The sequence below is a fragment of the Camelus ferus genome, chromosome 12, assembly GCF_009834535.1.
Source record: "Camelus ferus isolate YT-003-E chromosome 12, BCGSAC_Cfer_1.0, whole genome shotgun sequence".
Lineage (NCBI taxonomy): Eukaryota > Metazoa > Chordata > Mammalia > Artiodactyla > Camelidae > Camelus > Camelus ferus.
The window spans coordinates 43,333,868-43,348,659 of NC_045707.1; the positions used below are offsets into that span (position 1 = coordinate 43,333,868).

At 38.9% G+C, this 14,792-nt stretch overlaps 1 protein-coding gene, 1 long non-coding RNA gene and 1 other non-coding gene across 6 annotated transcripts in view; 1 reads left to right on the forward strand and 2 right to left on the reverse strand.

Annotated features, from left to right (window-relative positions):
• Window positions 1-732: 732 nt before the first annotated feature.
• Window positions 733-6,896, reverse strand: SLC25A3 (solute carrier family 25 member 3). 4 transcript variants are annotated; one of them, XM_032493585.1, is made up of 8 exons: window positions 6,755-6,896; window positions 6,351-6,511; window positions 4,682-4,803; window positions 3,261-3,440; window positions 2,566-2,747; window positions 1,760-1,932; window positions 1,159-1,269; window positions 733-1,074 (listed from the first exon to the last, which is right to left on the reverse strand). In XM_032493585.1, exons 2-8 carry the CDS (start codon window positions 6,505-6,507, stop codon window positions 914-916), a joined length of 1,086 nt encoding a protein of 361 aa, XP_032349476.1. In that variant the 5' UTR covers window positions 6,508-6,511; window positions 6,755-6,896; the 3' UTR covers window positions 733-913. The 4 variants fall into 4 exon arrangements, with proteins under 4 accessions (XP_032349476.1, XP_032349473.1, XP_032349475.1 ...); XM_032493582.1 differs by lacking the exon at window positions 4,682-4,803 and adding an exon at window positions 4,962-5,086 and having other exon boundaries at window positions 6,755-6,894; XM_032493584.1 differs by lacking the exon at window positions 4,682-4,803 and adding an exon at window positions 4,962-5,086 and having other exon boundaries at window positions 6,806-6,871.
• On the reverse strand, window positions 2,001-2,248 carry LOC116667886. The gene has a single exon (XR_004324939.1). It is a non-coding gene; the product is annotated as a small nucleolar RNA SNORA53 (small nucleolar RNA).
• A 73-nt stretch (window positions 6,897-6,969) lies between the features above and the next one.
• Window positions 6,970-14,792, forward strand: part of LOC116667714 — a 36,903-nt gene continuing 29,080 nt past the window's right edge. The window contains exons 1-3 of the long non-coding RNA XR_004324716.1: window positions 6,970-7,148; window positions 9,167-9,280; window positions 10,220-10,352. This is a non-coding gene — a long non-coding RNA (uncharacterized LOC116667714). The remainder of the gene's footprint in view (window positions 7,149-9,166; window positions 9,281-10,219; window positions 10,353-14,792) is intronic.

The window sequence follows — 14,792 nt, forward strand, 5'->3', positions numbered from 1 at the left end:
CAACTCAACCCAGACACCTCAGGCCTCAAGGTAAACCCAAAGGCCTCAAGGTAAAATGTAATCAGACTTGAAAAGCAAACCATATTATAAATTGGCCTTTTATACTTCCTAACCAAACTTAAGAATTAAACAGTGGCTGACTTTCTAGAAGATTATGCTTTAATATGCCAGTATGCTCCTTTCCCAGGGGCATTCACCTACTTCGGTTGTCAAGCAGGTACTCTTCCTAAAAACTAAACTGGAAATAGTTTATGGTAAAAATTTTTGTAATTTAGAAAGTCAGATTTATGTGAGAATTAAGTTACCTGAAATCACTTTTAGCTATCAATTGCTTTGGTCCTTTAAAAAAGTCATCCTAACAATCAGCCTAATTTAGATTACTTTCTTTTAGAAATAAGGATTAGCAAACTGATTAGAATTTTTAAAAGTACAGCACATCACAAAATTATGCTGAAATGTACTTGTCAATATATAACCACAAATGAGTATTTATCCATATTCAAATTTAACAATTAAATCAAATTTTTAAAAATTTAGAGGATGGCTCCTAAAAATGTTAACAACTCCCTTGAATGACAAAACTTGAGACATAGGACAATTTATGAGTAAGGGTCACAGTATTCAACCAACAGTGCATTTTTTCCTTCAGGTTTTAATATATGCTTAATTCTGTCCATTTTAGGGTTCTTTCTTTAAAAACTACTTTAAAAAATAATTATCAAGTCACAGACAAATCATGAACAGTGGGGTTTATTTCAACAGTAAGTTTGAAACTCCTGCCTTTGGCAAGAGAACTACAGTAATTATATCAGAACAGACAATTTCCCACACTGTCAAATATATAAAAGTTCCTTTTTCATCTTCCTCAACACTGATCAACAAGCAGACTCAGTCCACATTTGCTTCCATCTATCTACTGAGTTAACCCAAGCTTCTTCTTCAGAGATTCTGGCATCTCAGGTGGAGGAGGGCGAGGAAGCCTGAAGTAGACCTTCACAGAGTCATAGATGAACCACTGTAGTGCAGTCAGAGTGCCAATCATGATGATACGGGCAAAGAGTCCCTTCCACACACCTGGATGAAATATGAAACGTGAATGAAAAATATAATGTACTCCAAAGTGTTATTCTTTCTTTGGGGGGGGGGGGGATATCCTACCTCTAAATCCAAGTCTCTTGAGGACCTGAGAAGCACTGCTACCCTTCTCTTTATTCAACACAGACACCACAGAATCAGCAGGATGAGAAACAATGGCACAGAAGACTCCAGCTGAAAAAAGTCAAGATGTATCATCCAATATGGGGTCAGTTAAAAAATGTTTTTTCACATCATAGCCAACAGCCTTTTCATAACTAAGTAATAAAATTTTCTTTTAGTACTAAAAGCAAAATCGTATTTTAGAGTGAGACTGACAAGAAAGGTTAGAAAGCAGTCTATCTTATGTAGAACAAAACAATTCCTCAAGTTTTATATTGATTTTAATGCTTTCTCTTGAATTAAAAATTTGTTCTTGGAAAAACTAAAGGAAAAATAAATGGTGCAGCAGTGAAGTCAATATATTTCCAATCTTAATTATGACATGCAAACCATAGAACAATTATTTTAGGAACTAATTAGCAAGTATTTATGAATCCTGAAGAGCACATAAAATGGGAAGATAAACTTCTCTGGAATACTTTTCCCTTACAAAAGAGGCCAATAATGGAAATAATTATTTATCCTTAATTTCACAGCCAAGCATGCTCTAATAATTCCATACCTATGTAACCTGCCACAAATGTGACAACCAGCTGCTCTGGCTTTGAACATTCACTTCGGGGCTTGGGAACCACAAACTTGTACAATGCTTCAACAGTACGTTCAAAGCAGGCGAACTTCATCATGGTGTATGGTATCTGTCTCATCCAGAGAGGAGCAACCCCCTTGTAGAATCTAGGAAATCAGAACACTTATTTTACTCAGTTGCATATGTTCTAGCAGAGATTTTCATTATTAACTGAAGTGTCCGCACACCAGTCGAGTCCTGATAGTAAAAAATGGCAGCACAATTGCATGTCATTTCTATCAGAACCTAAGACTAACATGCAGGTATATTTATCTCACATGCCAATGACTCAAGCACCTTTGACTATACAACCAAAAAAGTTGCTGGATGTTTCTTTGACTGGAACTACAAGAAACCAGAAGTTTACAAGTAGAACTCAGTTTAAGATTGGCATCCACAAAGGTGGATCTAAGGAAGCATGTTGTGACCTGACTATATGTATAAATGACAAAAATCCTAACAAAGGCACCCCCCCCCCCAAGTTAAGAATTAATGTTTAGGTCAAATACCAAGTCACTTGCAAACTGACAAACGATTCACACTTTAGGGGAAAAAAAACCCCTCAATTCAAGGCTCAAGCTATGTACCCACTTATCCTTGTCTCTAGAGTTTATGTTCCACGTGAGGGAACAAAATAGGTATTAAAAAAAAGAAGTCTGACACGCTTAATTAAAGCTAACAAATGCAGTTTTCTCAAATGACTATTTTTATACTACATATTTAGGCAACTGTGTACTTACGCCTTTAAGCCCTCTTCCTTATACATTTTGGGAGCTGCATCCCTCAAAGTGTTGGCATAACCTGGTTGGGTTTGAATTCGAACCTTAGTAGCTTCCATAGGAGCCAGAGCAATGTCAGCGAAGAATTCAGCACTGGCAGAGGCAGCCAAATATAGTGATGTGCGCCAAAGATAGGCATTCTCCTAATTGAAAAACAGAAGGAGGCACGTGAATTGCTCTTGCCTTAGCTGTTCTCAACTTTAAGGAACAGTTCTAGGAAACAGTTAAATGTCAGATATTAAAAGTGTTTATCACACAGTCCATAGATAACACACACGATGAGACTGAATATATGTTCTCTCTCATAACCTCATTAACTACAGTACACTGTGCATATTTTTTGAACATCGAGGTGCCAAGGATAGTTGCCCCTTGAACTATACAAAGGAACCTTTCAGTCTTTCTCTTAAAGACTCAAAATCCAACTTACTTGGAAAGCAGCAGACCATAATAAAAAGCACTGAAATCTAATGATTATAGTTTCTTTTTCTCATCCTGTCTGTTTCAACAGCCTTATGATTTGAAACATGTTGTCCACCCATTCTGAGACCATTTCCTCAGTTCTAAAACAAGGTGGGTCAAACAAAAACCTAAGATTCTTTTTGGTCTTACATTTTAAGTTAAGAGCTTAGGACTTTGAAAGTTAAATTACGTACCTCTCCAAGTACGTTGCTATACAAAACTTTGAAGACCTCATAAAAGCCAAACTTGCAGAGCCCTTGCAGGGAGTAGCCAATGAAAGTCGGAGCCCATCCTTTGGCCAAACCACGAACACCATCTTCTTTAAGTGTAATTGAGAATCCATTAAATATGCCTTTGTACTTTTGTGGGTCCACCTTTATTTAAAACAAGAAAAAAAATTAATTAAATGTACCAAAGAGCTAATCACAGTTCTCATAGGTATTTAATTGTTATTTTTAGTTTTTTCTCTGGGTTCTAAAATAAACTTAAGTAACTACACAAAAGATAGGTAAATATAAGCTCGCTGCATGGTATCAGCTTAATATCTAAAAATATCTTTGTAAACATAACTTTCTGTACAGTAAGGTCTAACTTTCTTTCAGTCAGATTTAAGTCTTGGAGGGTTAGTTAAGAGGATAAAATTCCTGTAAAAATACACAATAAAACTGAAGCTTAAAGACATTTTCCCACCACCCAATTCTACCACTTAAAAAAAAAAGTCTTAAAGCTACTGCATAAACAATAGATATGTCTATATCTCTGATATATGCTAGCCCATTAAGTAGATTATAAAGTTTTGTGAATTTAAGAGTCAAATTAAATACATGTTAAAAGGTACATCAACAAGAGAATCCTCTTTTGACTTAATTAACTTAACTTTAAGAGACATGCATAAGAAGTTTTAGCAAAGGTATACTTAATATTCATTCTATTACTAATGGGGGGAAAGAATCTTATCTATTTCTGCCAGTACTAGAGGGCTGGTATACATCACCTTCCTCTCCCTGCTAATATTTCACCTTCCTTTCTCTTTTACGTAAGTAGACTTCTAATCCTGTTTGGGACAAATAAATTTTTGATGTTTGATTATTTGTGTTTCAAGAATTCTAATTAAGATATTTTAATTGTAAAAAAAAAAAAACTTACATAAATATACAAGCTATGCCCACAAATTTTTAATACTAAAACAGAGTCTTTTTTTAATCTACAGTGTTCTCTGCCTTGATCTTAACAAGTAAGGGACATGCAGTTACTTCATATAATACCCAAAGAATGACTGCCTACTCTGACATGTAACTGCTTGTAAAATGACTATTTGGACACAAAAAATCATCAGGCCTTGAAGAACTCTAGGGAGAACTGAGCCCAGCAGCAAAAAATCATTTACAGCCAGAGTTCGAGATCAACAATCTACCCACACGCTTATTTTAAAAGAGACACTTCTGGATTTAAAATACTGAGTAAAGCTCATGAGTTAAAGAAATTTTGGGTTTGGCTTCCTACTAAAATTTCTAGCAGTTGTGTTGTCTTCAAATTTTTCTCACTTGTGAAGTCCTTTAACATTTGGAATTAAGTCACACACGAAAGAAATGCTCAATGTTGTCTCAATACAAACCTGCATACGGCATTTCACTAAATCCAGAGGAACAACAGCAGTATGTGTCAGACCACAACTTAAGACCCCACCAAAGCCACACAGTGCATAAAACTTCGCGGAGCCATATTCACAACTGTACTCTGTAATAAGACAAGACACACCATGCATTTTAATATAATACTCATGTTACTGGTTATCAACTTACCTCCTGGATAGTTAGGTCTCCACACAGCTTGTTAGTAGGTAACAGCCATGCTTCAACAATGTGCTTTACTTAATCCAACATGCAAACACAAACCTGCATTCTGCATTTAACCAGATCTAGAGGAACCAATGCTGTATGTGTTGAGCCACAGCTAATAATTCCTCCAAGTCCACAAAGGATAAAGAATCTGCCAGATCCATATTCACAGCTATACTGCTCTGTTTGATTGAAAAAAAATCAAGTAAGTATTTCTTCAGAGATGACTAAGGCCATGGGAATGAAAAAGAACTATGATTCCCCGTGAAACAGTACTATCACAACCGAACAGCTCTGGCTACCACTTACAAGTAAATTAAAATTTTTCACCTAGTGCACACAAGAAGTTCACTGCCAAAATCAAAATAATCATTTAACAATTTTGAAGGTTCTGTGAGATACTCTCATTCTGCCATATAAATTTTAAAAAAAGTTTTCTACACCATTAATAGCTCTTCGAATTAAAGTTAAACTTCAAATTATTAACGGCTGATAAGAACACACTTCTGAGTACAAACTCGGAAAGAGCAACTGACATGTAAAAGCTTGCAAATGTCTAAAATTACCTGTTACTAACCAATACTAGTCCCACTTATGGATTCCTATAGCATAAAACTAGATAAACAGACTCCTGTAGTCAAATACATTTACTACACAAATGACAACAGACCTAACTTTCTAAATTGAAAAATCGAATGATGTAAGGTTTCTTTACCCACACTGAAGACACATAAATGATTTCTTTAAAAAAAAACCTTCACATTTTACAGGTACAAGGTAGATTGTTTTCAGTAGTCCTGCAATTCAGATTTCAGGTTTCTCTGTAAATACACTACACTGGGATTTAAAATGCACAGAATTAAGATAAAGTTGGGTCTAATCATCAAGAATCCCGAGAGAGAAGATCAAAGGGATTCCTATCGATTATTTTATCTTTTCTATAGTCTCTCTGGGGCTGCAAGTCAACTAGCCACATTGAAACAAGGGATCCAGTTATCTCACATAGCTTGTGTCAACTAATATCAGACTTAATACTTAAATGAGAAAGGAGTATTTTTGAAAAGAAAATTAAAGCAAAATCAAAAAAGATAATACAATTGGAACTGCCGTGGCGAGCTGTTAGGAAAGGCTTTATTCAGTACTTAGTCTGCTGACCAAACGGGCTCGGGCGGAGAAGATAACGAGCCAGTCACGGCCTCTATGCCTTTGCTCGCTCGAGGGCGCGGAGGTCACGGAGCCCTTCGACGCCCTTGAGGGAGGTCCAAGGTTCCGAAACCAGCCAATGGCGGAAAGGTCTGACATTCTCCAACAAGCAACTAGGCGCCGTCCTGCGGTGCCGCGGGGCTAAGCTCGTCGTCCTTCCCTGTTCTACACGCCGGGCCAGGCCAAGCAGGCCAAGCGGACCACGAGACCTAACGACCGTATCAAGTCAGGGTCTGACCTCACCTTCCACAGCAGCGGCTGCCAGGTTGCGGGAGCAACGGGGCGGGCCCGGGGGACCAGCCGGGCTGCCGCGGGGACCGGTAAGGCCATCGTGCACCAGCTGCAGGTGGGGCGCGTTGAAGGGGTTCGCCCGCGCCAGGTGCGCCACGGACGAGAACATCTTCCTAGGGAGGACAGAATAGCGGTCAGAGAAAAGGCAGAGGCGCTGTGAGGCCGCCAAAGTCATCTGCAGGTTGGGAAACCCCCACCCCGGGCCTTCTCTCTTCCCGCCTCCACGTCCTTGAGGAGGTTAAGGCGGCTTCCCCAAAGGAGGAGGCCGACCGGGCCTACAGCCAAAGCAGTGCCCCACGGGGGGCTCCGCGCTCCCCTCCCCGCACCCACCGCGGGGAAGGCCGGGCCACACTCACTCCCTAAGATGGCGAACTCACACCCGCTCCCAGGGAAACGCTGCGGCTTACAGAGGCCGAACGTCCTCCTGGCCTTTAGATCTGTGCCCTTCGCGCGTCGTCAGCAGGACGCACACAGTGCGTCACTATAGGCAGGCGGCACGCATTGGCCGAGAAGAGCGCCGAGGCCTTAACGTCATCGCGCTCTCCTAGCAACCGTATCCCCGCCCCAACCTCCCCAGCCCTTCCGGCCCGGCTTCTGCGCAGGAGGATTCTTTCTGCGCAGGCGCGCATGCCGGGCCGGCTATTTGAGTGCCGTGGGATTGTGCTCGTGACCTCCGTTTTTTGTCTCTTCACCTTCAAACGTCTCTTCTTGACTCCGGCGCTTCAGTTCTTTGCGTTTAAATGAGTCCTGGTACAGTATGTCACTTAAAAAGAAAAAGAAAGGCAAACCCCGAATACTTGTTATATTATTTCAGTGTTACGGTTAGAATGTCACTGCAGTATTTTGTGTCACAACTTCTGCCATTACGGTACTTTTTTTTTAAAGTTCTGTCCGTTGACATTACACATAGACATATCTGCATTTTCCATCAGACTGCAGGAAAGTATTTTAAAAGGAAATGGGTAGCAGGACCTCCTAAAGTAAGGCAGATTGCTGATTTCATCACAATAGTTTATATAACCCCTTCAAACATTCAATAAATCATTTTTAACGCCGGGGGGTATAGTGATGAACTAGAATGAAGGTGACTGGCAGCAGTTTAGTAAATCTAGAAAATCTTTACTAGATTCAGTTAAACAGAGAAGGGGTTAGTTTAATTGGGAGGAGTTTAGTAGGAATCAAACCTCTGTTAAGAGTTCTGGGTCTATCATTTTCCCAGCTATTAATAAAGCAATCTTGGGAATCTACTTGATCTCTGTGTACCTTTTTCTTTTTCTTAGCTTATTTCTTGTGGGGGGAGGTAATTAGGTTTATTTATTTACTGATTTTTTTAAGAGGAGGTACTAGGGATTGAACCCAGGACCTTGTAGATTCTAAGCAAGCACTCTACCACTTGAGCTATATCCTCCCCCTTTTTGTGTATCTGTTTCTTAAACACAAGATGGAAGCAGGGCCAGCCGTATGGGCTTGCTAGCTAAGCAGTTATACAGGGCCCTATGCTTGGTTTATGGTTCTGCTATCACTGTTTTAGAAATTCTTAATAATTAATAAACAAGAGGCCCTGTATTTTCCATTTTCCACTGGGCCTTGCTGATTATGTAGCTGGTCCTAGATGGGAGTAATACCTATCTTGCATAGTTTATGAAATCTCAGTGAGATAATTTCTAAAAGTGGGGATTTTTAGCTAAGGACCAGAGTTGGGGAGGGTGGGGGTCAGTGGATGGGAAGTTACTAAGAAGGTAGGGTAATTCTTGCTAAATTGACCTAACAGGATTCTTGCAGAAGGCTGGCCGAGGTTATCAGATATCACTTGGGAGATGAATTTGATCAGGTATTGAGGCTGATCAGATTTTAAGCTTGGAAGATTCTGGCTAAACCGACTTGACAGAATTCTTGCTACATTTGGTCTCTTTAAAATGATGCCCAAGATTGGGCTTAGTGGAAAAAGGGCTCAGAGTAGCCTAACTAAAATATGATCAAGGAGAGAGTCTCTGTCAACACCTTACTGTTCAGTATACCAAGGCAGTCTGGCATTTTAATTTCATTTAGTATGGTCCAACCATTGAATTTAAATTTCATCCAAACTATTAAGAGACACTCTCAGCAATTTGAGCTAAAACAATGGATTGGGACACTTTCTTTACTGTACTCATAGCAATACATTTGGCTTGGTCTACCATTATATTTCTTCCATTTTATTTTAGTTATTGCTATTTATCAAGTTACCCCAAAATTTAGGGACATAAAACAGTGAACACTATTATCTCATACTTTCTGAGGGTCAGGAATCTGGATGTGGCTCAGCTATGTGGCCTGGCTCAGGGACTGTCATGGGGTTGTAGTCAAGCTGTTGGCTGAGACCGTGGTGGCTAAAGACTTGACCAGGGCTGGAGGATCTGCTTCTAACGTCGCACATGTGGTTGTTGGCAGGACGAACGCTTCAGTTTCTTGTCATGTGGGCCTTTCCATAAAGGCTGCTTATGACATGGCTTCCCTAAAGTGAGTAATTCAAGAAACAGCAACCAGAACAGAAGCTGCAGTGTCCTTTATAACCTAGTCTCAGAAATGACACACCATCACTTCTGCTGTATTTTATTGGTCATGCAATGAATTCTGATACAATGTGGGAAGGGAGGTGGGGATCGTTGGGGCCATTCTTGAGGCCAACTATTACACATCCAACCAAATATTCTCAGCCTCCATCCGCAGTTGTGTTGCCCAGATTTCTGTCATTGTAAATCTTGCACCCTTTTTATCTTACCTTCTAGGATCTCTTGCGGCAGGATCTAGAAGCAGTGGGAGCTACTGACAGCTGGTATTGAAGAAGATCAGCACACTCTACAAGGCAACTACCTCAGGGAAGGCCATGACAGATTTTACAGGTAAGGAGACTAGGCTCCACAGGCAAGGAAGGAAGGGCTATTTCTACTAGCAAAGGAGGCTCAACAGAACTTAGGGGTTCATGATCCCAGTGTCATCTGAATCTTCCCATATGTTTCCATTCACACTCCTCCAAAAAAAAAAAAAAACTTTGACAGGAGACCTGCAAGATTGGGAATTTAATTGCATTTAATTCAGGATTAGACTTTGGGTTTGTTTTTTAGAAAGCATAGCCTTGCGGATATAAGAAGGCAATTATGTATGTTTTCTGGTCCTATATCTCATCTTGAACTGAGAATTTAAAGCCCTAAGCTCATCATTTCCCTTCTCCCAGTTATCCTACCTGATTAGGGAAAACCAACCAACCCCACTGTAGTCCTTATTTTCACTTAAATGTTCTATGGAAGCATCTACTTGGTCACCGAAAGCCTTGCCTTCTTAAGCTATTTGATTACTACTGTCTATAGTTGATAATTTAAGAAACTGTTTTTGCTGATGTGTGCCACGGACAGTCAGTGTCACCTTTATCATTGACAGCTGGTCACCAGTGCCTTTAATGCCTTTAAATCCAGTCAGACCAGATAATCCAGAACAAATTCAGAGAAACCCTTAAGGTTTGGTTCTCCCTGGAATTACTTCCAATACCACTGTCTGTATCAGAGTTTGATCAGAGAAGCATAGCCACTCTGAGTCATAGGGAAGAAGAGATTAATTTTAGGGATTAAGCATTATGAAATTATTGTAGCTGGAGAAGAATTTGCCTCTGTGTCTGGGGTTGGACCTGGAATTACTGTAAATCAATAGAGCTTACAGCCAGGTAGGAAAGCTGGACATGAAGTGGGGGTGAGCAGGGACAAACGAACCCACAAAGACAGACTAAACCCCATGAGGATAAACTAGACTGTGAGTCTGTCTCATCACCTCCAACCTTGATGATACAGGTCCCTGCAGGAGCCATGGTGCAGGTGTTATGGGAGCCACAGTGCTGCTTATGCATTTGGCCCAGGACTCAAAGAAACCAAAGGTCCAGGAGTTCTGAAAGAGGTCCATATCTGGCTTTTGCCCTGATTTAAGGTGAGCCAGTAAATCGTCAACAATGAGCATGAGCTGCCAGAGCACCTTATGTCCTACACTGACCTTCATTGTCTGATAAGTGCTTCACTTCTGCCTTTGGAATCTTGCACGAATTTCCCTTGTGACCAGTCCTAACCCAGATCCATATTTAGGAGATAGACAGTTAGACTTTGAGATGCTAGGGAGATAGAACATTTCAAGAGACATTTTAAACATTTCAAAGTTCAAGGAACTTTTTGCCATAGGCATTTCAAAACCTTAGAACTAGAAGTTAGGTTTGCCCTTGTAGATTTGATGATCACTTCTGTCATGGGGAATCAGAAGAAAATTCGTTAATAATTCCTAGCACAGCCATGTAATAGAGGGATATAATAAATTAAGCAAAGGAGGCTAAAATCCCTTTTCATATCTGCCCTGAGGAAAAAAGAGTAACATCCACTTATTTATTGTGTTTTTTGATTAGAAATCTTGTTTGGGTTTTTTTGTTGTTGTTGTTTTATTTTTGCATGACTTCATAAATAGAGTAGAGAGAAATTTGTCTCTTTTATCTGAAATAAGATAAAATGGACTTCACCATTAAGAGTGTAACTTTCACTCTGAAATGTTTTAAAATCCCCATTCTTCTTTGGAAAGGTATCCTAGGCTGACCATACAGTACCTTGGTTGTAAGACTAGGGGCGATCTCTTTACCAAAGTGTACTCCAAAGAGCAGACCCAGCTCTTGAGTCCTAGATTCAGCCTCTTGAAGTCACCCATGTTGGTGCAGGGAGGTGAAAACAGTGAAAGTTACATCTGTATAATCAGAGACATTGTATTTTATAGGAAATAAAAGGCAGATGAATCTCCTTACCCAGTCTTTACCTCTTGATATCTTGAAATTTCCTTATTCTTACAATGGAAAGCATAAAATATGCTTTGGCCCAGAGAGGAGAGCCATACCTAGATATGGCAGAACTGAAATAGTCCACGTAGGAGGTGCACACAAATGTGGCAACTTTAGTCACTCAGTGGCCACAATCCATCACCCTGACAGCTTTCAAGTAAGGCCTAGTCATCACAAATCTGGGTTCTTATAAAGCACTTGGGGAGCTTTTTAGACACAGATGTCCTCAGATCTCAAAAGATTCTACTAAGTAAGTCTGATGAGGAGTCCTAGAATCTGCCATTTTTTAAAGATCCTAAGGTGATTCTTACAAATAGCTAGGTTTAGGGACTGATGATTCTAAGGAATTCAAAGATAGGCATGAGCCTGTGGGACGAGCCTGATACAACACTAACAGCATCCTGAATTACCTGGTTTGCCGTGGATGTAAAGTACTCAGTTACTAGAAAAGAATCCTTGCTCATCTGGTTTGCTTCAGAGTGACTGTTCACCTGTTATTTCACATGCAGGAACAAGGTGCAAGGCTGCAGTGTACACCATCAGTCCCCCATACAAAAGGGGCAGATTCTTAAAGTGAGAGAAGTATAAAAGGGGACTGGGGAATATCAGCTCCTTAAAGATGAGCACAGCCACAGGCTTGGTAACAACACAGCAACTTTTAGGGAGAAATATGTACACCTGAAGCATAGTAAATATGGGGGGAAGGGTATAGCTCAGTGTACTTAGCATGCATGAGATCCTGGGTTCAATCCCTGTAACTCCACTAAAATAAATAAATAATAATTTTTTTAAAAAAGAACAGTAAATATGAAAAATAATGAATATAAAATGAAGGGAGCAAGCCTTACTAAAAGAAGTAGTAATAGTTTTGTTCATCCTCAAATGGGACAGAGTATATCTAACACCTATATTTCTGTTTATGCCCTGGGTCATTATGAACTGAAATGTATTATAGTTTTATCAAAATTCAAACCTCACACAATTCAAACCATGACATATAAAACTACCATCCAATCCATAGATCCTACCCAAATTGCCCAACAGCATCATCATAGCAAAAACCAAATCAAAACAAACCAAGAATACCTTTTCTTCTAGTCCAGTATCCAGTTCAGGAGCATGCTGTATTTAATTTTCATGTCACTTTATGTTTTTCCATCTGGAACAGTTCCTCTATCTTTCTTTGTCATTTATGCCCTTGGCATTTTTGAAGAGTACAGGACAGTTATTTTGGAGACTCTTACTCAAACTGGATGTCTCTGATGTTTTCTCATGATTAGAGTATGCATTTAGGACAGGAATATCATAGGAATGACTCCTTGTTCTTTTCGGAGTATCACATCAGAAGGCATATGATGTTAATTTGTCCTATTACTGATGAGGGGAACTTAGATCACTTGATCACGGTGGTATCTACTGGGTTTCTTCATTGTAAAGTTACTGTTTTTATCTGTAATTAATAAGTAATTTGTGGAGAGATACTTTGAGACTATATAAGTATTCTGTTCTTCAGCAAACTTTCACATACTGATTTTCACATCTGTCAGTGACTGTTGTCCAAATCAATTGTTATTGTGATAATTGCCAAATAGTGATTTTCTAACTTTGTTAGCCGTTCATTTATTCTCCTGCAAGGAAGTGCTCTCCTTTCTCCTCTGATTCAGTTCATTCTTCATTTATTTATATCAATAGGGACTAATGGATTCCTGTTTTATTCAATGATTTAAAATGTAATACTAACATTATTTCTTTTGGTACTTATATTGTCCCAGATTTGTTCAGTGGGAACCCCTTTAAGCTGATCTTGTATTCTTTCTATAAGTCCCCATCATTTTTTGAGCACTTTGTTACTTTCTGGCACAGCAAGGTGTTCCACCTTATACTTTTTCTACCCCAGCCCTGGAATCAGCTATTTCTCTAGAGCTTTGGTTCTGTTTAGAGGAGAATAGCATTTATTTATTTATTTTTAGTTGTTTTCTTTGGGGGGGGGCAATTAGGTTTATTTATTCATTTGTAGAGAAAGTACCGGGGATTGAACTCAGGATCTTGTGCATGCTAAGCATGCACTCTACCACTTGAGCTATACCTCTGAGAATTGCCTGAAGTGAAGACAAGAAACCAATAAATTAAAGAAATGAAACAAAGCAATTTTTTTAAAGGAAAGAAAAAGTAACAGAGGGAGAAGAAATGCATTTGAGTCAATTGCAGACTTACACTGTTTTACCCCTAAATACTTCGGAGTGTATTTCCTAAGAAGAAGCATTATTTTCTTATATAAGCACAGTAAAATTGTCAAAATCAGGAAGCTTAACTTTAATATAATCTACAATCTACATTCAAAAATTTGTCAATTATCCCAATAGTGTCCTTTATAGTAATGCCTTTTTTCTGCTCCACATCCAATTCAGGGTGACACATTTTGCATTTAGGGGTCATGTCTCTTAGTTCCTTTTGCTTTGTAAGTTTCTCAGCCTCTCGTTGTCTTTCATGACATGGACAATTTTGAAGAGTACAGGCCATCTATTTTGTAAAATTTCCCTCTCTGATGTTTCCTCATGATTGGATTCAAGCTGTGTATTTAGGGAAGGAAGGAAGGCTCTGTAAGTGATGTATTCTTCTAAGTCCCTGCCTCAGGAGGCATTTGTTGTTGTTTTGCACCATTACTGGTGAGGTTAACTTCGATCACTTGGTTTAAGGTAGTGTCTATCAAGCTTCTTCACTGTAAAGTTACTGTTTTTCCCTTTATCATTAGTAAGTAATTTGTGGGGAGATACTTTTGAGACTATGTAAATACCTTCATTCTGAAAAATCTCACTTGCACTCATTTTCTTTTTTTCTTTTTTTTTTAATTGAAGTATAATCAGTTTAAAATGTATCAATTTCTGGTATACAGCATAATGTTTCAGTCATACATATACATACATATATTCCTTTTCATATTCTTTTTCATTATAGGTCACTACAAGATATTGACTATAGTTGCCTGTGCTATACACTATAAACTTGTCACCTATATATTTTATATATAGTAGTTAGTATCTGCAAATATCAAACTCCCATTTTATGCCTTCTCACCCCTTTTCCTCCCTGGTAACCATGAGTTTGTTTTCTGTGTCTGTGAGTTCATTTTCTTTTTCTTTTTTATTTTTATTGTGGTATAGTCAGTTTACAGTGTATCAATTCCCATTCATTTTCACATCCATTAACAATTCTTGCCTGAATCAATGACTGCCATGATGGCTGAAGATGGTAATTCTCTAAATCCTTGTTCTTTCTACATTTTTTTTAGTTGACTATTCTACTCTAAGAATGAGCTCTCCTTTTTTGTTTATTTTCTATCAGTATAGACTCTGGATTCTGGATTATAATACATTACTGTTATTTTGATGTTCAAGTTATTCCAGTCAGAGCCCCTTCAGGCTGGCTTCTGTGTTCTTTTAACATGTCCCATCACTTTTTGAGGACATCCTTATTTGCTGATGTGAGATATTCCTGGCTCATTTGTTCTTTTCATGCCCTAGTCTTTGTTTTTGTTTTTTTTTTGTTGTTGTTTTTTA

Coding starts and splice junctions, on each gene's coding strand:
- SLC25A3 (XM_032493582.1), bottom strand. CDS start 6,507: ATGTTCTCGTCCGTGGCGCACCTGGCGCGGGCGAACCCCTTCAACGCG. Junction 5,087..6,350: donor GGCAGCCGCTGCTGTGGAAG/GTGAGGTCAGAC, acceptor TCAATCAAACAG/AGCAGTATAGCTGTGAATAT. Junction 1,270..1,759: donor ATTTGTGGCAGGTTACATAG/GTATGGAATTAT, acceptor GACTTTTTTCAG/CTGGAGTCTTCTGTGCCATT.